At 43.5% G+C, this 26380-nt stretch overlaps 1 protein-coding gene across 11 annotated transcripts in view; it reads right to left on the reverse strand.

Moving 5' to 3' along the window:
* PACS2 (phosphofurin acidic cluster sorting protein 2) overlaps positions 1-26380 on the reverse strand; it is a 256899-nt gene that overhangs the window by 19490 nt on the left and 211029 nt on the right. For 8 of the 11 annotated variants that reach the window (XM_053248447.1, XM_053248442.1, XM_053248444.1 and 5 more), the window contains 3 exons: positions 19955-20090; positions 11153-11379; positions 10163-10276 (listed from right to left, as the gene is read on the reverse strand). In XM_053248447.1, coding sequence (XP_053104422.1) covers positions 10163-10276; positions 11153-11379; positions 19955-20090 — 477 coding nt within the window. The other 3 variants (XR_008306723.1, XM_053248449.1, XM_053248450.1) reach the window with 3 other exon arrangements.

The following is a 26380-nucleotide window of genomic DNA, read 5'->3' on the forward strand; positions in this document are numbered from 1 at the left end:
TGAATGTTCAGTACTCCACTCACCTGATGAGCCCAAATGGATTCCAGATGTGACTCTTCCCAGGAAAGGAGCTCCACCTCCAACACCTGAAGCGAGTGAGACCTGATGCCCCCCTGGTGGTTTATGTGCGCCTGCGGAGACATGTTGTCTGTGCACAGCAGGACATTCTTTCCCTACAGGAATGGGCTGAATTTTAGCAACGCCAAGTGGACCACCTGCAGGTGATGATGCCCTTCTTTTCTGACCACTGGCCCTGCGCATTGTGGTTGAGGCAGTGTGCCCCCCAGCCAGAGAGACTCGCATTTGTAGTGATGAGAATCCTTTCAGGTTTCAGAAAGGACTTTCCCCTGGTCAAATTTTCTGGAACTGTCCACCAGACCATGGCCTTGCACAGAGAAACTGGAAGCTTGACACGTATGTTCATTTGATAAGGCAGAAGGAACCATTGTAATATGCATAGATAGCACCTGGCCCAAGAAACTGCATCCATAGCAGCCACCATTATACCCAGAAGCCTGGCCAGTCACAGTACATCGTCTGCAACGATGCTAGTTCCCCTGCTAGACCTCTGAGCACCTGCATCCTGTCTTGAGGAAGATACAAACAGTATCTTCCTGGTATCCACCTCCACCCCCAGATGCCGGAGATGCTGGGATGGAGTGAAGTGGCTCTCTTCCTAGTTTGTTTGCTAAATATATTTATTTATTTAACATATTTATATACCGCCCAAAACGCAAGTCTCTGGGCGGTATACAACAATACAATAAAAACAATCAAATTGACCAAGAAGCTGTGCTGTTGGAGACAAAGAATGGTTTTCTGCACTGCTAAGCTGACCTCTTCCAGAGTCCTGGCTCAAACGAGCAGATCGTCCAAGAAACAATGTAAGTGAATGCCCTGAAGGTGAAGATGCGCCACCAGTGGAACCAGTACCTTCATGAACACTCTCAGAGCAGAGGAGAGGCCAAATGGCAATGCTCTGTACTGGTAATGTGCTTCCTGATAGCAAAAGTGTAGGTACTTTCTGCTTTCCATGTGAATAGGGACACGAAGATATGCTTCCCTTAGATCTATGGAAGCCAAGTAATCTTCTGCCTGAAGAGCTTCTGCTATGGACTGGAGGGTCTTCATGCAGAACTTCTGCTTTACCCCTGTTTATCCCTCTGAGGTTCAGGACTTCTCTTAAGGATCCATCCATTTTTTGGCAATGTGAACAGAATGGAACACACTCACTTGCACAGTTGAGCTGATGGCACTGACTCAATGGCCCCTATCTGGACTAGGTGTTCGATGGCTAGAAGAAGCCCCTTGTGCTTTGCAATATTCCTGGACTAGTCTCTTGGCTGGTGGAGGAACTCTATCCTGTAGCCCTGACTTACTATGGAAAGCATCCACTCATCTGGGGTTGATGCGTTCCAGGCAGGGCAAAAGTCCAAAAGGCAGCCCTCCACAGCCATGCCTGGACCGTCAGGATTGTTGCCTGGGTCCCTGGGCCTGGATTTTGAAGGAGGATCTATTCTGGAGAGAGAAATGTTGTCTGCCCTGTCTCCTAGAATAGGCCAATAAGGCCTATTAGACTGAGGTGACTCCCCTGGGCGATAGGATGAGCAGAAGGCCCTAAAAGGTTGAGAGAACCTGTGGTTAGAGCCCTTATCCTCCTGTTTCTGGGATGAAGGCAAGGCTTTGAGTTTATCTTTTGTCTCTACCAAGACATCCTTTAGAGATTCACCCCCAAACAGCTGTAAGGTACAGCTGCAAGGTTAAACTTGGAGGTTTCTACTTTCCAATATTTTAGCCACATATTGCATCTAGCTGATATGCTAGTGTATGCAGACCTGGCTGAGAATCTGACACTGTCCAGAGCTGCACCTGCTGTGAAAGCGGCAGCTTTCTGCAGTCTCAAGAGCTTGCATCTCATTTTAACAGGATCAGAAGGAAGATCATTCAATAACTCATCAAAGGAAGGACGCCCTGGACACCAGGGAGGCCATGGTGTCAGCTCTAATAGCCATAGAAGTAGATTCATGAGATCTCCAAATAGCTGCCTCCACCTTTTGTTAGCCAGGTCCTTGAGGGTGGAGGACCACTGCTCCATTGAGGAGGGCCACGAAGGAGACATCTGTAAGGGGAACTTTAAGCAATTTTAGAGTCTCATCTTCGAAATCATAAAACTTGTTAGCCAAAGAGGAAGCGTGCTTGGATATAGAGGAATTCCATTCCTCACATATAGTATCGGTGAACCCTTCATGATAGGTTTTGGCATGATAGGTTTTGGCCTTGGGTTTGGGAAGAAGCAGAAAGCCCCTGGACACCATAGGTTCCTGTTCCACATTATTAGATTTTAAGCCCACGGCTGCAATAGATTGGTTAATGAGCAACTGAAAAACAAGCATTGAGTATTTGGATTTTTTGCATTATCATCTGATATTTCCCCCTCTTCAACTGAAGAGGAATCCTGAGGGACTCTGGGGAAAATGGAGTCGTGACCAGTAGTTCTGGTGGATTTTTCCGCCAAGAACTGCACTAACTCTTTGGAGTAACAGGCTTATTATCAATCAGGAAGACTGATCACAGAAGAAAAATGGAGCTGTCACCTGAGAGCAGACTGGTGCAAACATACAAGGAAATCGAAACAGAAATAAATCATGAATGAAACACCAGACGAACTCAGGAGAGACTTTCCATGAGTTTCCCACCCAAAGAGAAGAGAGCAATAACATCTGCTTTATTCGCGACTGCCTTCCCCAATTTTAATTTCTGTAATTTTCTTTTGTTGTTTCCTCTCTGTTCTTACTCTCCAAACTTCAAGATCATCAAGGTACTCCTTTTTTTTTTGAGCTGAGGATTCATGCTACTTCTAACAAAGAAATCACCGAACAGAACAGCATAGAAGACTCAGCTTCCAGTTAACTATAGCACTTGCTATTAAGGATTTACAACTCTTAAGGATTTACAACTTAGGCAACCTTTAAGTTATCTAACACTTTGAAATGGGATGGATTTTCTACTTTAGTTAAACAAGAGGACGAATAATCAAAACGCAGGCTCAAGGTTTGTTCATAACTAATCTGTTAATCTTTAATTTTGCTAGACACTTCTGAAAGGATCTACATATCTCAAAAAGAAGCTTGATGCTTTTCACCACCTTTTGACACCATCTTTTACATATTCTTTTAAAAATATGTATATATGAATTGGTAGTGGAGTAATGAGACAATGCTTAACATTTTATTACGTTTTTCTGGTTTGGCAATGTTTTGGTTTTTTTCCTCTTTTCTTGGATGACTATCATCTACGGATTTCTTATGGATTATTCAAGCCTTTAATTGTTATTATCAAACTATCTGAGGATTCTGATGTCAAATTCCAACTGAAACTGGACTTTGGCAATTTGGCGATGATCAACACTTTATTACACTTTACCAGATTAATAAGGATTAACATTTTATTACAATCTAAGGATGCTTTTTTGGATGACTATTATTAACCGAATGGAACAAGACTACGGTCTCAGGTTTCAGTCATTGACTTTATGTTGCTTAAGGATTTACAGCTTAAATAATTTTGGAGTACTGAACACCACCTAATACTATATGACAGGTATAGAAGGCTATTACTGAAGTCGGACTGGATTTCTTTTCTTTCCCTTTTTTGCATGGCATTGGTAAAGAAGAATCTTTCTCGGCTGTGAGAGTTTTGGCTTCCTATCTCTCATGCAGAACATCTGCAAGCTATCCTTAGAAAGTTGTCATCCCCCGGATGGCATATTCTTATCTGTTTTGGAGCTCAAACTAACTATTATTTGCCTCTGGGACGAAGAGGAACCTTTAATATGTTAATCATCAGATATTAATGGATTTATGGTCTTATTAATTTAGAACTATAGTTTTAGAAATTTTAAAGCATTTTTCATGGTCTTGGGATTGGACTTGTGTATGGTTAAATCTTTATAAAATGTGTTAACCTCCTAGAAAGGTCATGAAGACTCTGCCTGGATAATTGACAATATTTACAGCTTTCAAGTTCGATTGTGGATTTATAACCCAAGCAATCTTCGAGTAAAGGACCATTGTAATCAGTCTCAGGACAGCATGATTTAAAGCTTTGAACTGGTTCATGAGACTGTGTTAAACAATTAGTGAACTGTTTCATCTACCCATGAGAACTTTTTCTCTTTTCTTGAAACAGAACACCTGGTTCCAGTTTGTTTTCGTAAAGGACTTGAGAAAGCTGAAAACATCCCAACGCAGCTTATTCTAACTTGCCAGAAGATACTGGGGGTTATTTTAACTGTTTCTTCTCTCCCCAGAAAAAACAGTTCGTGTTATTTTAACTGTCAGATAATAACGGACATGCGTTAATCTGGACTTTAGTGCCTGATATTAGATGAGGAACTATACTGTTAGGTAAATTCCTGTATTAACTCTTGCATTCCCTGTAAATATTACTTGGTAACTCATTATTCGGGAATTCTACATTACCAAAGTATAGTCAAGCTCAAGTATTCCCTTGTCTATTCTGCTTGGTACTACTTGTTAAGAGGGAATTCAGTTTGGGCCTATTTTTAACTTGAAGGAAACTCCTTGTGAGGTTGCTTTTTGAAGATCACACGTACTGAACATTATTATTGCCTGTGAAATTGCTTGGTGGTAAACAAAGTAGGGAATTTAGCAAGCTTGTTTTAAGAAGTAGGGATTAGCATGTCTGTCAAAATGATGTCCTATAACCAATTTTTTCTTTCAGTTATAGGAGAGCTTAATAAGATCTCCTCACCAATAGATAGTATGAGTGCAAAGTTATCTTTTCAACAGGAGGGATTTCAGACCAATTCAGAGGCTAGATCTCAGATGACTTCTAGTGAGACAATGCAATCTGAACAACATAAGGCTTCCCAGGATAGTTGCACTGATAAACAAATGCTGGGGGATCCACATGTTACTCTATCAGATCCTGGAAATGACTATATGATGGGACTTAGGGGAAAGATTACATATTCAATCTTCGATACAGCTAAATGTTTCACAGACTCATTCAAGTACAGATGGGTTTTACTTGCCTGGTATTATCCTTTCTCTGAAGTTAAAAAGATTTGGATACATATGTTTTTAGATTCAAAATAAGTCTTAACTGCATTATTTTCTCTCTTTTCAGCTTTTACTGGATTATTAATTGGACTGGTTTATTGACAAGTCTTTGATAACTTTATGTTATGGCTTTTTCTTGTTCCTGCATTTTACTATTTTCATTTTAGTTTAATAGCATTACTAATTGGCCTGGGTCACTGATGATAAAAGGCTCCCCCCCACTCTCTATTCCAGTATAATTATTACAATGTTTTAGTTTACTAGTTTTCCTTTGTCTAGTAGGAAATAAGTTTTTTATATTTACTAATTTGAACATCTTCGTTATTTTTCTGCTTTGGTATTATCTATTTTTAATTAACCTAAAAGGCTTCCAAACAAAGCTTTTGCCATATTTTCGGTAGTCCTTCAATTTCTTTCTTTCCTTTAAAAATCAAATTGTTTAGAGAAAAACTGTATTTAATTACAGATTACTTCACTCTGCCATTTTCTTTCATTATTATTATTACTATCATAATTTTCATTTTCATTTTCTCAGTTTGCTTTGATGTAACTATTCAATATTTTGTGGGAGATAATACGCTAAATACCTGAATGATATAAAAACCAATGAGATTCAGGTTTAATTTGAAGCTCATAACTGATAGAGTTGCCACTTTTTTGTCACTAAACTTTTCCCTTGGATTTTGCTTTAAAAGGATGCTTGGCCGGACTAGACAACTTTGATGATGAGAATGTACTTTACTTGTGGATAATAAGTTTGCCAAACAAGTATGCAAAACTGTTTTTATTAGTGGCTATTGTAAGTTTGGAGATGTATCTTATTATTTTGATCTTATATTAATTTCATTTCCCCCCCTCACTTTTGTATCTTTATATTTTTAAAACCAATAAAATTTAATTTTTTTAAAAATGAAGAGGAATCCTGAATAGACACAGTGTCAGCCACGAGGGACTTGTGCCCAATGAGGTAGCAAAGGTCCAGGGAATCCTCACCTGAATCCTCCGAGGACCTGGTCTCTCTACTTTTCTGCTTATGTTTCTGGCTCATTGAGCTTTACGTTTAACAGCCTGAGGAGAGGGAGAGGAAGATGAGCCTCCTTCTTCTATGCCCCACCAATTCCTTCTGGGAAGATAAAGTGGCCATAACAATCTGTTGGACGGCATTCTGCATCCAGCTTTTCCAGTCAGGAGGCAGACTGGGTGGCCTCTGGGAAGCCCTGTTCTGTGCACCCTCTAGTGGATTTTGCATAGAAGCAACTGAGATCGGTGCACTTCCCTCACCCCGCCCCTTGGTGACAAGGAGTGAGCTCATCAGTATATGACCTCCTGTTTCTCCTGCTCCACAGCCCCAGTGTCTCCCTCGGTGCTGCTCTCCAAGGGGTCTGCAAGCTGGGATGAATCCTCCTTTGCACATGCCTTGTCTAAATCACTTGCCCTCTCCACTCTAGGTGTCCAGCCTGCTTGTTGTTTTAGGAGCATGAGTCTGCATGTGGGGACACAGGAGGCACCCTGGACTGCTTCTGGGCTGGCAAGAGAAGTGGATGAGAAGGGGAGCATGCTGCCAGAACCGCCCGGTTTCACTTTTGTGAGGGCGTTCCTTCACTGGCTTCTGATGCGCCCTGTTTGCGCCCATGTTGGAAGTGGACATGTTTTTTCCCTTTGTGGAGGCTGTGGCTAGAGGAGCACCGATGGCTGGAGTCATGCCCGGAGTCCCCCTCATCTCTCAGCAGTTTTAAGAGGTGAAAGCCACTGTGACCCTTTGTCACCTGCGAGGCTCCCTCCCGCCCTTTCCAAAGTTGTTCAAGCCGTTTGTGGGTCCTTCATCCTTGGTGGGAACAATTGGTGCTGGGCTTGCTTGCTGTGCAGTGCAAGCATGCCGACCCTCTTCTGCTTTTTGTTCGCCGACATTTAGTCAGAGGGGCTAAGTGGCAATGTCTCACTGGAGCAGAGGCAGGATAAAAAACTGAGGACCACCCACCGTAGGGCTGCATTAAGGTTCTTCAGATTTGTTTGTCCTGCCTCCTGGAACAAGTAGCATGGCATAACCCATGCTAGGTGACCTACACCAGCAGAGAAACAGGACTTTTTACATTTGTCTCCGTTTACCTTCATATCATTGGCTGTGGTCCAATATTAGAATTGTCCAGACTGGACTGAAGCTCATTTCTGTCTTCAAAGGTGCAAGCTGTTCCCAGCATTGTGTCATCTGCAAATCTGATAAGTATCCTCCATTGTCCCTTCTCCAAGTAATTTATGAAAATGTTGAAGAGTGCAGGGCTCAGGACAGAGCCTTGTACTCAACATCTCCCTCCAAGTTGACCTGGAACCATTAATGAGCAATAGTTGGGTACAGTTGTTCAACCAGAGGTGACTCCACCTACATAGTATCATCCAGCCCCTATTTAACCAAATTATCAATAAGAACGTCGTTTGTCAAATTATTTGCTGAAATTAACTAGTAACAAAAGAATGAGTAGTCTTGGATGATTCGTTTTTGGCAACCCCATTCTGGCCGCTACTAATTACCCAATGATTTTCTGTCAATCTCACAGATCAACAGCCTAATAATTTCTTTTAGGGCCCTGCCAGCTACCAACATCAAGTCATAGTTCTCTAGCTCTTCCTTTTCCCCCTTTTTGAAGACAAGGACAGCATTTGCTTGTTTCCAGACTTCCAGCACCTCACCCATTTTCCAGGAGTTCTCAGAGAGATAGCAACCCTAAAATCACCTCTTAAAGTTCATTTAATGCCCTGAGGTGTAACATGGTGTAACATTCACCTCTGGACATGGAGAGGTAAGGCAGCTATGCCTTTTTGTTTTATTTTACTATTGTTTTGTTCTACAATCTTACTATCTCTTTACCTATTCTGAGGAATGACTCCCTCCTTTTTTTTGTCTATGTAACTGTTGCCCAGTTGGGCCTCAATTCATTTCCCATGTGGAGAAGACAGATGCAAAATAGGAGTTAAGAAACTTTACCATCCATGTCACTCATTATCATTTCACCATCTGGCAAGGTAGGTTGCAATGGTCCATTAATATTTGAAGGGGAATGCATCGCATTCAGAGGCAACACCACTCTTTCATTTTAAGAGTGTGCAGAGGGTACCGGCTGCAGTTTTTCTCAACAAAAGGCCTTCTGCTGCAGGTGCTTAGCCCCCTTCTCTTTTTCTGCCTGAGTTTCCCTTTCCAGATCTGTCTATGCCCCTCACAGATACAAAGTGTCCCAGTTGTCATTCGTTGAATGTTGAAAGATAGTTGGTTTCACAGATGATACCTCTAGTTCCTCTCGTTCTCCATCAGCTCTTCTCCTCTCTATCCCCTATAGATGTGCTTCCACACCTGAGGTTCTCCTGCTCACCTATCTCCCACCTTTGGAGCACACTTTGGGGTTTTATTTTGTTGGGGTTTTTAAAGTCTGTTTTGCTTTTCATTCCCTTCATATGGACTAGTATGATTAATTTTTATTGCTGGCCTGATATCAGCCTTCACTTACTCTGTCAGATATCCTGTAAAGAAAAAGAAAAACACCGAAACCTCATGCCAGTAACTGTCAACAGAAAAAGGGCTGGTTCTCACGACCACTAAAATTGGGGTAGGAAGAAGGCTACCCAGATTTCAGTGATTGTGAGAACTGCGCTTCCCCCTCCAGCATGGGCCGCTTACAGCAGGAGTACTCAGCTTTTGTACCCAGCATTTTAACAATCATGGAGAACAGCAACACAATCTTACCCCAATTGTTTGGTTGTAAGTACTCACTTGGTGCTCCTATCTGGGCTACATGACCTCATCTACATGGCAACCATCAAGAGCTGTGCCTAGAGCAACTGCCATCAATGGACATGCTAACCTTCTAAGCACACTTCATCCTCCTGATGCCAGAGCAGCTTCAGCAGGGCTGCATGCAATCCTAAGCATAATTACTTATGTATCTCTCTGAGCCACTGTATTCCCTAGCTCTAAAACAAGACTTAATTATTAAGGTAACATCACAACGTGCTATCATAATGAAACATCACAATGAAAAAAGCATTCTTATGGATTCAGTGGCTAGTCCTGGGCTGATCTCCCAGTTTCAGAATTTTTCACCTGTAAAATGTGCCTAAATTAGTCTCCTTTGTTTAGGTGCTTGTCCAGGTTTGCTGGCCACTTGGGAATCTTGAAAACCTTTATTGTAGTTAGTACTTGAATATACAGGCCATCCCAGTGTCTAGCTCATGGGACGCTGTAGGTAATGAATTCTGCCTCCTGCACCATTATCTTCTGTCTTGCTCCAGCTGGTAAGCATCAAGGTTTTAGTTTTAAAAATATTTTTAAGTAGATCATGCAAGCCTGAAGACTGCCCACCTCTGGCATTGAGGACTGGCAAGCTTTAACCCTTTATAGCAGTTTGGAATGCTCAAATCAGCACCCCTGAAAGTAAATTCTTTTTGCCCCTCCCTCCCATGTAACAGGTGGATGAAGTATCAGAAATGATGTGAATTAATAAATTGTTTTCAGAAAAGGAAGAAGATATAACTAGAAGATATAACTAGCTGTGAAAAAGAAACAGCATTGGCCATTATACAATCCCCTTCTGCAGCCAAGTCTCTGTGAACATGGTCTAAGTACCATCTTATTTAATTTAATTTTATTTAATTTATTTCATTCATTCATTCATTCATTCAATTTTTATACCACTCTTCCAAAAGAGCTCAGGGCGGTTTACAATTAATCCTTCCTCAAGGATTCCTCAAGCAACTAAGCAGGCAGAAGTTGAAAGGGAAAGACTATCAAATTCCTGCCATGGCATTCTGTTTGCCTGACTTGTGTACCAGCAGGTCTGACAGCACTAAATTATAGTCTTATATCTGTGGCTATGGCTTCTCTGTCAACACTAAGCTTGGCCTCTAGTTAGTCACAATGTGCTCTAACAACTCTCATGGGGTGCAGACCTGGATTGATGCTAATCAGCCCTGAGAGTTTCAGCTTATTCTGCACAGGGACTATACATATAAACCTCATGTAGATAGAAGAGAAACTAAAGCAGTTGTTCAGAAACAGACTCTGATGATTGTGCTGGATGATGAGCACTTACCCCGCAACATATTCTGATGATGCTTTGCTGTGCAAATGAGTCGGCTGATGCCATCAATACACTGACTCTTAGAATCAAACTCCTTGTCTTTTGTTTTCTTAGGCAGAAACATCACTAGAAGAAACCAGGTTTAAATATATCAGCACAACCTTTTTGTGACTGCTTTCCTAAGGGAGTGTCTGAATGTTCAGATGACTTGAATACTAATCCAGCTTTGCCCTATAAGGTTATTTCTGCTGTAAGCAGACACAGAAAAATGTGTCAAGCAAGTGCAAGTTTAGAACTTAAGTGCACAATATCTCTTTAAAGTACTCAGCACCAGAAACCATGATAGCTGGTCAAGTTTGAAAGGCTCAGACCATCTCAGTGCTGCTACTGTGACCTAACTCTGCTTTGGAAATTAGCTGGCATTCAGTGGTAAAGCAGGCTCTGAAGTACATAAGCATCATGCACTACAGATACAGAATGAGTCCTTGTGTATGAAGTCTGATACATCTCTGCAACAGTCTGCCAGCTTCCAAGAAACTGTATTTTCAGGCATCCAAGAATGCTTTTGCCCCTTTGTGTGGGCAAAAATTATAGTGGTGTGGACAAGCTTGCTATCACATTATCTTTTATGGCTGAATCTTTAGATCAAGTTTTGTTTTAAAACGATCGCATTTTCAAATATTTGTTTTTCAAGAAGAACACATAGACACTACAGCTAAGCAAGGGGAGGCAAGTTGTAAGTGAGCACAATTTTTGACATTGCTCAACACATGGCATGCCTGTGAAGACACTGACCTTCAGTTCCAACTTCTCAGCTTTGTGGAGTTTGAGCTTCAACTATGGTCTTAAAATGGCAGAATTTTAAAACACTTAATAAAGTCAGGTCTCCAGCACAGTCCAGTGATAAAGTCTTGTGAAAGATCACAAAGGGATCTATTGGAAAGCTAGTATTCACAGTATCTGGTCAATATGGACTAGTCAGAAAAAGTTTCCTTTCCATACCTTTTTTGTTCTTCTCCTTTGTCACAACTGTCATTGACATAGTTGGAATGGTTGTGGCTTCCCCACTAGCAGGCAGCCGGCTGACCTGGAGAGACCGGAAAGTGCATTTCAGTGTGTTTTTAGCAGTGGCAAGTTCCCTTTTCTCTGGGTCTCTCTTCTTCTCCAGAGGATGAGCTGTGATCCAGTAATCTACCTGCAGTCCCATCAGTTCCATACCAAGACTGTGGCTAAAATATGAGAAAAAAATATTTTCATTTATAAGCTGAGACAGACTGAGATAACCTAGGTGCATAACACTGGCAACAAATTAAGATGCATTCTTAAGAGAGTGCTTAGTGTTGTCCATACGATTTACCTCTCAAATCTTTTGGCTACACAGTTACAGTCACAAGACTTCTCATGTTACTATCCAATGATGCAGGGGTATATGTTCGAAAAAAACATATTGAGACTCAGATGACTACTCAGAATTTCAAAGTCTCTTCAAGACGCTTGTGCCACATGCACCTTCTCTTTGTAACACACATATATAGTAACACATCCTATGATCACTTAGGAATTAGAGCACAGTTTCATGCCTCCTCAGACATAGCTATGACTCACAAGTACCTACCCATGTTCAAAGAGTAACATGAAAATAATTTATAGAATATTTTTCAACTGTACTTGTTAGGGCTGTGTACAAAACCGGGTTGTTCAGTTCGAGTCCGGATCAGACTCGGACAGGCCCCCAAACACCCCCGGTTTGGTTTGGGGAGCTTGCAATTTTTTTAAAAAATTAACTTGTTTTTAAAAAGAAATATAACTCACCGGTGCCACTCTGGGGCCTTGTCCGCGGTGGGGGTGTTCTCCAGAGATTCCCCCTCCTGCTGGCCTCCATTAAGTTCTGAAAAGTTCTGAAAAGCCCATTCCGGGCCTCACCTCCATGGTGGTAGCCATTTTGGAGGCCACCATGCATGTCCAATGGGCACGCCCAGGCCACACAGAGGCCCATTGGGTATGCACAGCAGCCTCCAAAATGGCCGAAGCCATGGCAGTGAGGCCCAGAATGGGCTAAAGACTGCCCAAGCTGGACTTTTTGGAACTTAATGGAGGTCAGCAGAGGGGGGGGGGGGTCTCCAGAGATCTGGAGACCCCAGATATTAAAAAGGGGGGGTCTCCTTTTTTAAAAGCAAGTCCCCCCCACCCCCATGGCAGTGGACAAGCCCCTGGAGTTATATTTCTTTTTTTGAAGATGTAAAAACTTGTTTTGGAAAAACAACAAACCCCAACCGGAGGTTGTTCGGTCCGTGATCGGGCCGAACAGGGGCCAGTTCAGTCCAAGGGTGGTTCAGTATCGAACCACCAAGCCAGCCCTGTTCAATGTCGAATGGGTTCAATACTGAACCCACTCTCACATCCCTAGCACTTGTACTGAATAGACAACAGGACAAATCTATTTTACTTCTCACTCTCTGAAAGCACATACCAGCAGTTACATGCTACAAAACCTGAATGATTAGGACACAACAAAACTTGGATTATGATAATTCCTTATAAAATGGGAAAGTGAAGGGAAAATTTAGCTGAAGCCTTTCCCTCATCTATACTTTTAGGATAACAGAGTTTTAGAGTTAGAAGGGACCATGGAGGATTTCTAGTCCAAGCCTCTGCTCAGTTCAGAGAACTGCCACAGCATCCTTAAAAGATGGCATTCCAGCTTCCGTTTGAAAACCTGCTGTGAAGAAGAGAATGAAGCACGAAGAGACTGTTCCACTGTATAAGCTTTTACAGCCGGAAACTTTTCCTAATCTCTTGCCTAAATCTGCTTGCTTGTAATTTCAATCCATTGGTTCTAGTCCTGCCCTCAGGACAAACAAGAGAACAAGCCCTCTCCTTCATTTATGTGACACCCCCTTAGATATGTGAATGCAACTATCATGACTCCCCTTAGTCTTATCTTCTTCAGACTAAACATACTCAGTTCCTTCAACCATTCTTCAACCTATGAAGAATGGCTGAGAACTGGTTTTGAGAAATCTCACCATCTTTGTTGTAATTTTCTGAACTAATTCAGCGGGTTCAGTGTGCTTCTTAAAATGTCCCCTATCTTAATGTTGTCGGCAAATTTGATAAGTATCCCCTCTACTCCATGCTCCAGATGATTTATGGACATGTTGAACAACTCAAGGTCCAGGACAGAGCCATACAGCACTTGATGCCTCCCCTCCTGGATGACTTGGAGCCATTAATGTGTACTCACTGGGTGCAGTTCAATCAGCTGTGAATGCACCTAACAGTAGCATCATCTAGAGATGTGCGAACCAGTTCGGGGGTTCACGATCTTAAAAAAATAAATAATAATAATAATTAAAAATACACACACACACCCACACACACACACACACCCCTTTTACTCCCCTCGGGGGAGTTCCTGGCCCGGGCCATGCAAAGGCCATGTGCACAGGCGCCCAGCCTCCAACATGGTCACCGGGCTGCTGGGAGAAGGCCCAAAACCGGTCAAAGAGCGCCCAAACCTGGCGAGGGAGTGATTTAGAAGGCCAGTGGGGGGAGGCGGAACCTCCGCTGACCCCACTGCCGCCGCCTCCAGGAACTCCCCCCAAGGGGAGTAAAAGGTTAATTTTTTTAAAAAAAAGAATTTAAAGATTGCAACCACCCCACCCCATCGAACCAAAGCGGGGTGGGGTGGGGGTCGAGGGGGTGCCGGACCAAACTGGCCCGGTTGGGTTCGAGGCCAATGCGGCCTTGAACTGAATCAGGCCAGCCAGTTCTGTGCACATCCCTAGCATAATCTATCCCACATTTTACTAACTTGTCAACAAGGATATCATAGGAGACTTGATTAAATACTTTGCTGAAATCAAGATACACGGCATGATTTCATTCCCAGGATTCTCACAGCATTTCCTGGATCTACTGAACTAAAGAGGTAAGATTACTCTGACATGACTTGTTTTTGACAAATCCATGCTGGCTCCTACTAATCAGACTAATCCTACTACACCAGAGCCAGCGTGGTGTAGTGGTTAGAGTGCTGGACTAGGACCGAGGAGAACCGAGTTCAAATCCCCATTCAGCCGTAATACGTGCTGGGTGACTCTGGGCCAGTCACTTCTCTCTCTGCCTAACCTACTCCACAGGGTTGTTGTGAGGAGAAACCTAAGTATGTAGTACATCGCTCTGGGCTCCTTGGAGGAAGAGTGGGATATAAAATGTAAAAATAAATAAATAAATAAAAGAAATAACCACCAGATTCATTTCTAAGTGCTCATAGACAGACTGGTCTTTAACCTGTTCTAGGCTCTTGCCAGGTAGATAGTTTCCCAGCTCCTCCCCCCGCTTTTTGAAGATAGGGACATTTGCTTGCCTCCAGTACTCTGACACTTCAGAGCACCAGGAGTTTCCAAAGATTACAGACAGTTGTTCAGTATCCAGGCATGTAGTTCAACTGGATCTGGAGACAAACTCATTTAAACTGTCTAGATGTTATCTTATCAGCTCTGCCTATTAGAGGCATATTGCTTCCTTTCTTCCTCTGTTGCTTGGCTGGGTCAGATTTGCCTAGTGGAAGAAGACAGATGCAAAACAGGTGTTTTGAACCTATTCAGAATTGCCTTTTGTCTCTTACATGTTACCATTTCACCTTCTTTGCCCGGCCATTTCTTTGTCCTTCCTATTGTTTTGGATATATTAATAAACTCCCTTCTTGTTGCTTTTGGGATGCATTTTGAAAGCATCCATTGAAAAACAACAGGCTGAGTTTTGGCAAAGGTCTTCCTCATACTTCTTTCATTAAGTCTTCCTTCATTAACTTTAATAAACTACAGTTCATTATACCTTGAAAATAACTTGACTTTTTCCTGTTTGGGACATATCGGCAAAAACCCTTCTTGTTTTTGGCATCCCTCACAATTCTCAATTCATTCTGGTTGTTAGCTTCCCTGTAGTTTTGGGCCATTTTCGGGGGTACTTTTCCTTGGTTAGCTACTCCTTCTTCCATTTCCTGTATACTGTGTTTTCTTTTTGCTTCTGAGCTGTTGAGAGAGGTTTCTGAGCTTTCTCCTGTGTTTTGTTATCATGGGAATTGCTTGCAATTTTTTCTTCATTATCTCACTTTTCAAAATTCCTCATCCCTCTTCAACTCTTCCCCCTCCCTTTAGTTTTTCTAGCCTAATTTTTCTTGGAACTCATTGAAATCAGCTTTCCTGAAATTGAGGATACATTTCCTGAAAATGTTCTTCCCCTTGATATAATGAATTTCAACTAAGGATGTGCACGAATTGAAAATCTCAATTCAATTCGAGTTCAAATACAAACATGTTATTTCGATTCAAACATGAATCAAATTGGCCTGGAATAGGCCGATTTAAACTGGACTTGATTCGATTCAAATCAAATCTGAACCTATTCAACCTGTATGGGAGAGGGGGGGGTGGAGAGCCTCCTTTCAGCATTTTTTTTTTTAAAAGAAAGAGGCACCGAGGCACCAGGAAATTACCTTTGATGTGCAGAGCCCACAGCAGGGAGGGGGAGGTGGCAACACGACCAGCTACCCCCTTCAGCCTGCCAGCTGCTACTTTTAAAAACAAGAGGCGCAGAGGCACTGAACCACTCCTGGGAACAGTAACTGCAGAGCACACAGCAGCGGGGAGGAAGCGAACCACCTGCCATACCTCCCCACAGCCCACACAGGGCTAAATGGCCCCTGCGCATGCATGAGGAGGTCATTTGAAGGGGTAACCTGGTGCTCTTACTGCTCAAACACTGGTGTTCTTGCGCAAAGGAGCTCCCAGTCCAAGTCCATTCAGCAAATGACTGACTGGGGAACCTCGGCAGGGGCTGACTGGCCTTGTACCCAGTATTTGCCATGCCCTTTGCATCTGAAGTCAGATGCAGGAGGAATGGCTACTACCCTCCCCAGACAGCATTTCATTGACTGGACTCCCCCCCCCCCCCGCAGCCCACCCAGCATTTCAATGAAACACTGGCTGGGGAGGAGTCGGAGGAGTGCCTCATGCTACCAGCTGCTAAGCACTTCTTTTGCCGGCTGGTTGCAGGAGGGGACAGGGGCATGCCCTGGCCAAGGGTAAGGGGGTACCTTTGTGGCCCACCAGACCCTGGAGGCCTAGAGATGGTCATCCTCCCCTTGCTCCATTGTCCCTACACCGCTGCCTTCTTGCCATTTCAACAGAGTTACTAGTTTTGTGAATCACAGAAATGCTGTAGGCATAAACCCTATTCAGACGTTGTTTTAAAAAACATGTACATGAATACAGTTGTCTCAAAGCATGCTTGGAGTTCTGCCCCAGTGCACCATCACCTGTTTTTGCCCTTCATGTTTAGGGAGGCATTCATTTGAAGAGGCAAATAACGTAATTGTGATGGTGGATGTTTTCATGATTGGCAGGGTTGGGCATATCTCCCTTGATGATCAAAGTAAGTATATCTCCCTTGATTATCTGTTGAGTGTGCAGAAATGTGGTTCCATTCCTGTCATGGCAGTGGTTGGATTCTTTTCATTTATGGGGGATCAAGCATATTCCTCTTTCTGCTATGCAGCTGGGGATGGCCATTCTTGTCCAGGTGGTGGTGGTGGGGGTCACCCTCCTGGTGGAACCTCATACTGGTTGCTCAGCACCTGGGACACTGGACGTGTCACATGCTTGCCTCTGCTCACCTCTTCTAATGGAATTATTTCATCCTTTGTAGAAACCTCCTCCTCCTGTGGTAGTTTCTGGAGAACTTCTTATGTCCTGTCCAGGAATTCTTCATCATCCTCAGGGGTGGATTAGACTATTTGCCACCCATAGGCAAAAAGGCTTTTGCAACCCTCTTACCTTTAAAAAAAACCAACGCTGCTGTTCTGTGGCAGCAGTAGGCAGTAGGCTGTGGGAAAGGGGGGACAAGGAAAAACCTCCCCACTTTGCCTGGGGTGCGGCAGTGATGGATGTAGTGAAGGGGGGTGAGGAGAAAGTCCCCCCTCTTTTGCATTTTTAAAAAACCCACTGCTGCACGGTGGCGGCACTAGCTGCAGTGAGGGGGGCGAGGAGGGGAGAGTTCTCCTTTCCCTGAATATTTACTCAGGGAGGGAGGGATGGGGCGCAGTGGTGGAGGTGACTGCAGGGGGGGGAGGAGGGGAGAGTTCCCCCTGTTAGCGGGATAGGAGGGATCCCTCCCTCCTCCCAAATGATTGCATGGGCCTCTCGCCTGTTTCCAGCCTTTCTCCACATGCAGGAAGCAGAGAGGCGAGAGGCCCGTGCAGTCACTTGTGAGCAGCAAGCGGAGCTGGAAGGAGCTCACTATCTCCCATCCCGGTAACAGGGGGAATTTTCCCCTTCTGGCCCCCTGGGAGGGTGGGTGTGCATTCACATATTGGTCACATTTACCCCTAAATCAGTGTGATATATCAAAGAGTGCTCCATACATGATTCGGGTTTTTCCCTGCATTCACCACAATATGCACAACATTCATCACAATCTGTGCAAGTAATCCTGTAAGCACCATCTTTCCACTTACAGAAAGGTTTAAGATTACTTGATTTAAGGTTTAAGATTACTTGCGCAGATTGTGGTGAATGTTATGTGGGAGAAACTGGAAGGCTTCTATTGGATAGGTTTAAAGAACTTCTTGCAGACACAAAGTACATTAACAGGGAAAGACCTTGGTCAATACCCATGAGAGACAGGCACAAAGGAAAAACAATGCCACTTAAAGTGTGTATTTTGGAGACAAAACGTTGCACACTTAAAAGAAAAATCAGAGAAGCATTGTACATTGATAAACTGAAACCTGGGCAAAGAGGAACTTAAAAGAAATTCTGAGATATATTGGCCTCTAAAGGGTGCACTATCTAACTTGTTTCCTTCCCCTCCACCCAATCCTTGTTAGTATTGAGCTCCAGAAATTGTTCTTATATCTTCTTCTCTCCCTCCCACCCCCCACCATGCTTTTCATTAGCTTCAGCTGATTGGTGGGGAGAGTTACAGTTTTGCTATATAGGAATGCCGGTTCAAACACTGTTGTGTCAAACATCAAGCATTGAAAATGACTTATTTATGTCAAAACGTTTGCTTTTAACATAATACTGTTGGATTAATCCCCCTTTTATAAAGGAGAATTGTTTTGAGCTGTCACCATGAGTATTCCATCATCACTATATACAATCTCAGGTATATTCTATGTGTAGGACAAACCAGGATGTGAAGGTAGGTATCTGAGATAAATTACCACAAACTAAAGTTTCCTGAATTTGTAGTAGGAGACCTGTTTGGTTATATATCATTTGAAACTTGGTTACTTTAAAGTATTTATTTAACCATCTCAGATCCAATATTGGTCTTATGCCCAATATATTCAGATCTTTTTAGGGATCTGAAAGTATATGCAGTAGAATCCAAAGTGGTGTAATGCAGGAGGAACAGGTTCTATTGTATCCTCTGCAAGAAAGGCTTGAACCTCTTCTAAAAGAGTAGGTGTTGGGCACGTATATTTAATCCCAGTGGAAAGTTTATAAATTTAATAGCATAACCAGATTGTACTACTGAGCACCCATTTGTCAGATGTTATGCTCTTCCAATTATTTAATGAAGTTAGAAATGATAGGTATTTGGGAAGGTAAGTATCTTGATGTATCTTGATACCCATCTTAACTTCTACACCTGGAAGACTAAACTTCTACACCTGGAAGAAGCAAAGCTGCCTGTGACAGACGGTGAGGAAGGTGGAGTGGGGGAAGATTCCTTCACAGCAGGAGACACAGAAGGTGGGGTAGAAGAAAGGGTATTTGAACTACAGGGAGCTGCATCATCCGAGTCACCTTAAATAGAATGATTCAAATGGTTACTTCTACATCATATCAACTGTAAAGACTTTGGACAGTCTTGTATATTATACGCCAACTTTAGAAATGAGGCTCCATGTACTCATACTTTGCCTTGGTCTGTGAACTTGAGATTGGGCTGGGGAGGGATGCATTCAACAGGAGCAGCTTCCCCAAACACTTGTTAGAGATGTCTCTGATGAATTTTTGCCTGATGCCTCTACAAATATAGTGATTTCCCCAAATGCCACCTGTACAGTATGTTTCCAGACAGAAATGCAACAGGTGCCCAATCCATGAGTAAAAGTGAGGACTACTTAAGTTGATTGTCTACTGGTTATTATGAATGGAACCCTTACTCTCAAGAACATTAGGTCTATTCACAAGCAAGGGCACTTTTTCTTGGGAGTAAGGTTGTGGGTCTACTCATGAGTAGGGTATAGGTCTACCTGTAGTTCTGCCCCTGGGTGAGGTCTGCTCATGAATAAAGATGTGGGTGCATGAAACCTCATTCCTAAAGCAGCATAATATACAAGACTGTACAACATATTTACAGCGTATATGGTGTAGAAGTTAAGATGGGCACCTTAACTTGCAATGTCCATGCTTCTTAGAGCCTGAGTGAAAACTGACCAAGGTTTTTTTTTTTAGGATGACTGAATGTTTCATTTCAACAATTGTTGTTAATGCACTTCAAAAGTAATCTCAGGGAAAACAGCATTCATATCTGGCTGGTGATGGCACTACTTCATTACAGGAAGATATAAATTTTGTATATCTTATTGAAGAAATGCCACAATGTGCACAATCTGAGATTTCCCTTAGGAAATCCCACTGAACTGTAATCTCTGAACTTGGCCTGAGAAAAGAGGAATAAAAATAAAGAGTATAGATGTTGACAGAATGTCCTTCCCCTATAAGGGGATTTAATTTTTATTGTATTTGAGAATACAAGGAAGAAAAAAGGCAGAAAGTGCTTTACCTGGAAGAAGCAAAGCTGCCTGTGACAGATGGTGAGGAAGGTGGAGTGGGGGAAGATTCCTTCACAGCAGGAGACACAGAAGGTGGGGTAGAAGAAAGGGTATTTGAACTACAGGGAGTTGCATCATCCGAGTCACCTTAAATAGAATGATTCAAATGGTTACTCTGTAGTCTACTGGTTATCAAGAGCAGCACCACTACACTACAAAAATGTTTCTGGAAAAAGCCACAATGACCCTGCTCTGAGACAATAGCTTTTTACTTTGTGTCAGGAATAAACACTCTTAGATAGGGATTTTAGTACTACAGAATATGGCAGACAAAAATATCTTCAAGGCCCCTACATCTTACAATGCATTTTTTTGAAAAGAGTCAGTACAAACACCAACACAGTTTTCTTGTGCTCAGCCCACAAGACTGAATGCATGTGTGGGATGGGAGGGTATCTCATTCCCTATATCCCAAGTCAGCGGATATGAAAAGCATACAAATATTTAGGGTTTCAAATCCTAATAGTGCTGCTGCTACTAGGTTCTTTCCCAGCCAAATATATAATCAGGTTGTGGACACTGTACCTATACTTGACACCTCTCTATATGAAATGGACAATGATGATCATTACATGTCCAAAAGCGACCTGAGGTTTGTCTCACCAAACTTCAGTTTGAACCTTTGGTTTGTAGTGAATTTTGCCATCATAACCTGAGGTTTTTTGGCAGCAGCAGTTCATCCAAATATGGACATACTCCTCACATATGAGGTCCCCTTTGTCATTGTACAAAAAACCATCATTGTACAAAAAAATAGACCTTAGCCATTCAATAATTCCTGGTGGAGGCTGCCTTTCAAACCCAACCCCAGGTATCACTGCCCTTCCATATGTTGCCATCCCAGTGATCTAATGTGGTTGCCCTGCTTATGTTGCCACCTCGAGTGCATGTGCTTGTGAACATACATCTTTGTCACTTCATTTTCAGAAAGCAAATCACATAGTGCCCATCTTGCCATCCCATCCCCTTTCTCTCCTGATTGCCTGGAGTGGGGAGCAAGGGACAGAGTAGGAAGAGGGCATAATCCCGTGTGATTTTGCAGTTTGACAGGCTAAAAAGCTTGGGATGGGACATGGCAGCATCCCCGTTACCGGACAGTTGCTTTGTTGGATTGGAGATGCAGGGCAGGGCAAGTGCTCGGAGAGGCAGCCAGCAAGTAGTGCCACAGGCATGGAGTGAGTGCGATCCTGGGTGGGTCTGCGCTGTAGTCTATTATTACGTTTCCAGAAAGTGAACAAATCCGTGGTTATGGTGCTGTCCATATTTGGATGGACTGCTGCTGCCGAAAAACCTCAGGTTACGATGGCAGAATTCACTACAAACCAAAGGTTCAAACTGAAGTTTGGTGAGGCAAACCTCAGGTCACTTTTGGACATGCAATGATCATCATTGTCTTCATTTCATATAGAAAGGTGTCAAGTACAAGTACAGTGTCCACAACCTGATTATTTATTTCCAGTTTGAAGCCTACTCTGGAAAGAGCAGAAGCAGTTTCAGGAGCTAAGCAAGCTTTTCTAAACAGAACAACATCTAGCCTTTCCCCCCTTCAAACGAACTAACAGGAGGAGGGGAGATTGTGAGGGGCTGGTTTCTCTTTAAGGGAAAAGAGAAAGGGAAGAGGGGAGTGTGTGTGTGTGTGTGTGTGTGTGTGTGTGTGATTTGCCAGGGCTAGCATTTGCCAGAGCTAGTAAATTCCAGGATTTTTTGCTTGTCCCTGCCTGGAGGGGGTGGAGTCAGCTAGGGCTGTGGGAGGCCTCATATTCCTTTGACCCACATCTGTGTCTCAGTTGGAAGCCTGCTCTCTACATAAGAGGTGAATGCCCGAGCACATAGCGAACACGGATAGCAAACAGGACATTGGAGTTTTGTGGGAGTTTAGAGGGAGGTGTGTGAGGGAGCCTGGAACAAGTCCCTGTGATCACAAGGAGCCCGGTGGAGAAGAGAAGGTAAGTACAAATCCCTTCCCTCATATGATTACTGATATTTCCCTCATATTCTTGGGAAAGGCTGTTTGGACAGTTAAACAGCTGACCATTACAGCTGAGACCTATCCTTCTAATAAACTATTTCTAAATACTTTAAACAGCCAACAAAACCAGTATGAAGATAGTCAGCAGGGGAGGGGGGACTTCCCAGTGTATTTCACAGAGTGCCACATGTATGACTATTTGCTCCATGGGCAGAAGTCATGGGTGTGTGCTCGGTGCAAGGAGCTCCTGGCTCTCAGGGAACAGGTTCGTTCCCTCGAGACCAAGGTGGCAGATTTGGAGAAGCTCAGAGACAGAAAGGCATGTGGATGAGACCTTCAGGGACATGGTAGAGGCATCCCACCCCATGGCTGACAGCTCCTCTGCTGTCAGGGAGAATGAAGGTCTCGGGGAAGGAGGACATCGATCTGAGTAAGAGGGAAATGCTCCTTTAGAAGGGACCCTTTCCATGGAGGATGAGCCCATATCCTCTCACACAAGGGATACTCCTCCGGGGGGTGGGGGCCTCCTTGTAGTGGGTGATTCAATCATTAGAGGTATAGAGAAATGGGTTTGTGACTGCACAGTGACTTGCCTACCTGGTGCAAAGGTTGCAGACATTATACAGCGTCTAGATAGAATGATAGGCAGTGCTGGGGAGGAGACAGCTGTCATGGTGCACATCAGCACCAATGATGTGGGGAAATGTAGTTGGGAGGTCCTGGAAGCCAAATTTAAGCTGATAGGTAGCGTATTGAAGTCCAGGACCCCCAAGGTAGCATTCTCAGAAATGCTACCTGTTCCACACGCAGGTACAGTGAGACAGGCAGAGCTGAGGAGTTTCAATGTGTGGATGTGATGTTGGTGCTGGGAGGAGGGGTTTAGATTTGTTAGGCACTGGGATACATTTGGGGGCAAGCAGGGCCTGTACAAAAGGGATGGGCTGCACTTGAACGAAGATGGAACCAGATTTCTGGGGCTTAAAATCAAAAAGGTTCCAGAGGAGCTTTTAAAATGACACCTGGGGAATAGCTGACAGGAGCTGGACAGTATCCGGTTCAGCAAATGCCATCCTTTAAAGTGCGAGGGTGCAAAGGATTCAGATAAAACAGAAGGGGACAGAGCAGAATCATATAAAGAGCGGACAGAAGGCTATGCCAGCTGGTCAAAGAGTCAAAAGAAAGATAGCATACACCAGGTAAAAGATTCAGTGTATAGGTGCTTATATGCCAATGACAGAAGCCTCTGAGCCAAGATGGGTGAGCTAGAGTGTTTGTTTGATAACACAGGAATAGATATAGGGGGCATAACAGAAACATGGTGGAACACTGAGAACCAGTGGGACAAGGTTATCCCTGGATATAAACTCTATAGAAAGGTCAGGAAGGAGTGCCTTGGAAGTGGAATAGCACTGTATGTTAAAGAAGGGATAGAATCTAACAAGGTAGAAAACCTAGATGGACCGGAGTCACAGAAACCCTGTGTGTGACAATATAAGGCCTGAAAGGAAATGTGCTACTGGGGATGTCCTATCATCCTCCACATCAAAACGCTGACAGTGACTGGGATTTGCAGCAGGAAATCAGGGAGGCGTCAAGGAGAGGCAGAGCAGTAATAATGGGTGGAAAATTACCCACACAGAGACTGGGTAAATTCATATTCAGGTAATGACAATGAGGTCAAATTTCTAGATACACTGAATAATTGTGCCCTAGAACAGTTGGTCTTGGACCAACCAGAGAGAAGGTGACCTTGGACTTAATCCCGAGTGGCACCCAGAATCTGGTGTGTGATGTCAGTGTAATCAACCCTTTAGGGAACAGTGACCATAGTGTGATCAAATTCAGCATACATGCGTTGAGAGGATCACCAAGGAAGTCTAATACAGACACTTTGAATTTCAGAAGAGGAAACTTCTCCAAAATGAGGAGTATGGTGAAAAGAAAGCTGAAAGGGAAAATCAGGAGAGTCACTTCTCTCCAGAATGCATGGAGTTTACTCAAAACCATAATGCCAGAAGCCCAGTTAGATTGTATGCCCAAAAGGAGGAAAGGTACCACTATGTCCAGGAGGATGCCAGCATGGCAAACAGGTAATGTCAAAGAAGCCGCAAAAGGGAAGAAGACTTCCTTCCAAAATTGGAAGGCCTGTCCAAATGAAGAGAACAGAAAGGAACACAAAATCTGGCAAAAGACATGCAAGGTGACAATAAGGGAGGCAAAAAGAGAGTTTGGGGAACATTTAGCTAAAAGCATCAAGGGGAATAACAAAAGGTTCTTCAAATAAATCAGAAGCAGGAAATCTGCCAGGGAGGCGGTTGGACCATTAGACAATGAGGGAGTGAAAGGGATTATTAAGGAGGATATGGAGGTTGCAGAGAAGCTAAATGAGTTCTTCACGTCTGTCTTCACAGCAGAGGATACTGAGCATATACCTGTTCCTGAACCAGGCTCTTTAGAGATGGAGTCTAAAGAACTGAGTCAGACAGAAGTGACAAGAGATGATGTTCTAAACTATCTGGAAAAACTGAAAACTAACAAATCACCAGGGCCGGATGGCATCCATCCAAGAGTCCTCAAAGAACTCAAATGTGAAATTGCCGACCTCCCTGCTAAAATATATCCCTGCAATCAGGCTCTGTACTGGAGGACTGGAAAGTAGGCACTGTAACAGCGATTTTTAAAAAAGGATCCAGGGGCGATCTGGGAAATTACAGGCCGGTTAGCTTAATGTCCATTCCAGGCAAGTTGATGGAAAGCATCCTCAGGGATAAAATTGTAAAGCACATAGAAGAACAGGCCCTGCTGAAGGAGAACCAGCATGGTTTCTGCAAAGGGAAATCTTGCCTCATAAACCTTCTGGAGTTCTTTGAGAGTGTCAACAAGTATGTGGATCAAGGTGATCCAGTTGACATAGTATACCTGGACTTCCAGAAAGCTTTTGACAATGTTCCTCATCAAAGACTCCTGAGGAAACTTAGCAGTCATGGGATAAGGGGCCAAGTACATGTGTGGATTGCTAACTTGTTGAAGGACAGGAAACAGAGAGTAGGTATAAATGGAGAGTTTTCACAATGGAGGGAAGTAAGAAGTGGAGTCCCGCAGGGATCTGTACTGGGACCAGTGCTTTTTAATGTATTCATAAAAGATCTAGAAGTAGGGGTAAGCAGCGAGGTGATCCAATTTGCAGATGATACGAAACTCTTTCAGGTAGTGAAATCCAAAATGGATTGTGAGGAGCTCCAAAAGGATCTCTCCAAACTGGGAGAGAGGGGAACAAAGTGGCAAATGCATTTCAATGTTGGCAAGCATAAAGTGATGCAAATTGGGACGTAAAACCCCAACTTCAAGTATACACTGATGGGATCTGAGCTGTTGGTGACTGACCAGGAGAAGGATCTTGAGGTCGTGGCGGACAGCTCGTTGAAAGTGTCGACTCAATGTGCGGCAGTTGTGAAAAAGGCCAATTCCATGCTAGGGATCATTAGGAAGGGGATTGAAAATAAAACTGCTTATGTCCTTATAGAAAACTATGGTGCAGCTAACCTGGAGTACTGAGTGCTATTCTGGTCACCACATCTTAAAAAGGACATTGTAGAACTGGAAAAGGTGCAGAAGAAGGCAACCAAGATGATCAGGGGCCTAGAGCACCTTTCTTATGAGGCAAGGCTACAACACCTGGGGCTATTTAGATGACGGTGGAGAGTCATGATAGAAATCTATAAAATCATGCAGGGTGAGGAGAAAGTGGATAGAGAAAATTCTTCTCCCTCTCACATAACATTAGAACCAGGTGTCATCCCATGAAATTGATTGTCAGGAAATTTAGGACCAACAAACAGAAGTACTTTTTCACATAACACATAATCCACTTGTGGAATTCTCTGCCACAAGATGTGGTGACAGCGAACAACCTGGATGGCTTTAAGAGGGGTTTGGATAACTTCATCGAGGAGAGGTCTATCATCGGCTACTAGTCGGAGGGCTATAGGCCATCTCCAGCCTCAATGGCAGGATGCCTCTGAGTACCAGTTGCAGGGGAGTAACAGCAGGAGAGAGGGCATGGCCTCAATTCCTGCCTGTAGGCTCCCAGCAGCACCTGATGGGCCACTGTGTGAAACAGGATGCTGGACTAGATGGGCCTTGGGTCTGATCCAGCAGGGCTGTTCTTATGTTCCTAGGGGCTCCCTTGCCCTGAAACAGCAGTCGCTGGACTGCGGTTGGATGAACATCTGTGATGCGATTCACATCACATGGGTTTGGCAACCATTATGTGTGAATATGGCCAGTGTGATATCATTTGGTTATTAGACTATCATCGGCTCAAACAGCAGCATCTCCTGCTCTACAAACCAAGTGATATTCACCATCACCAGCAAATATTCAAATAAGCTCTCCTGAATATCAGAAC

This window comes from Hemicordylus capensis, chromosome 4 (genome assembly GCF_027244095.1).
Source record: "Hemicordylus capensis ecotype Gifberg chromosome 4, rHemCap1.1.pri, whole genome shotgun sequence".
Classification (NCBI taxonomy): Eukaryota; Metazoa; Chordata; class Lepidosauria; order Squamata; family Cordylidae; genus Hemicordylus; species Hemicordylus capensis.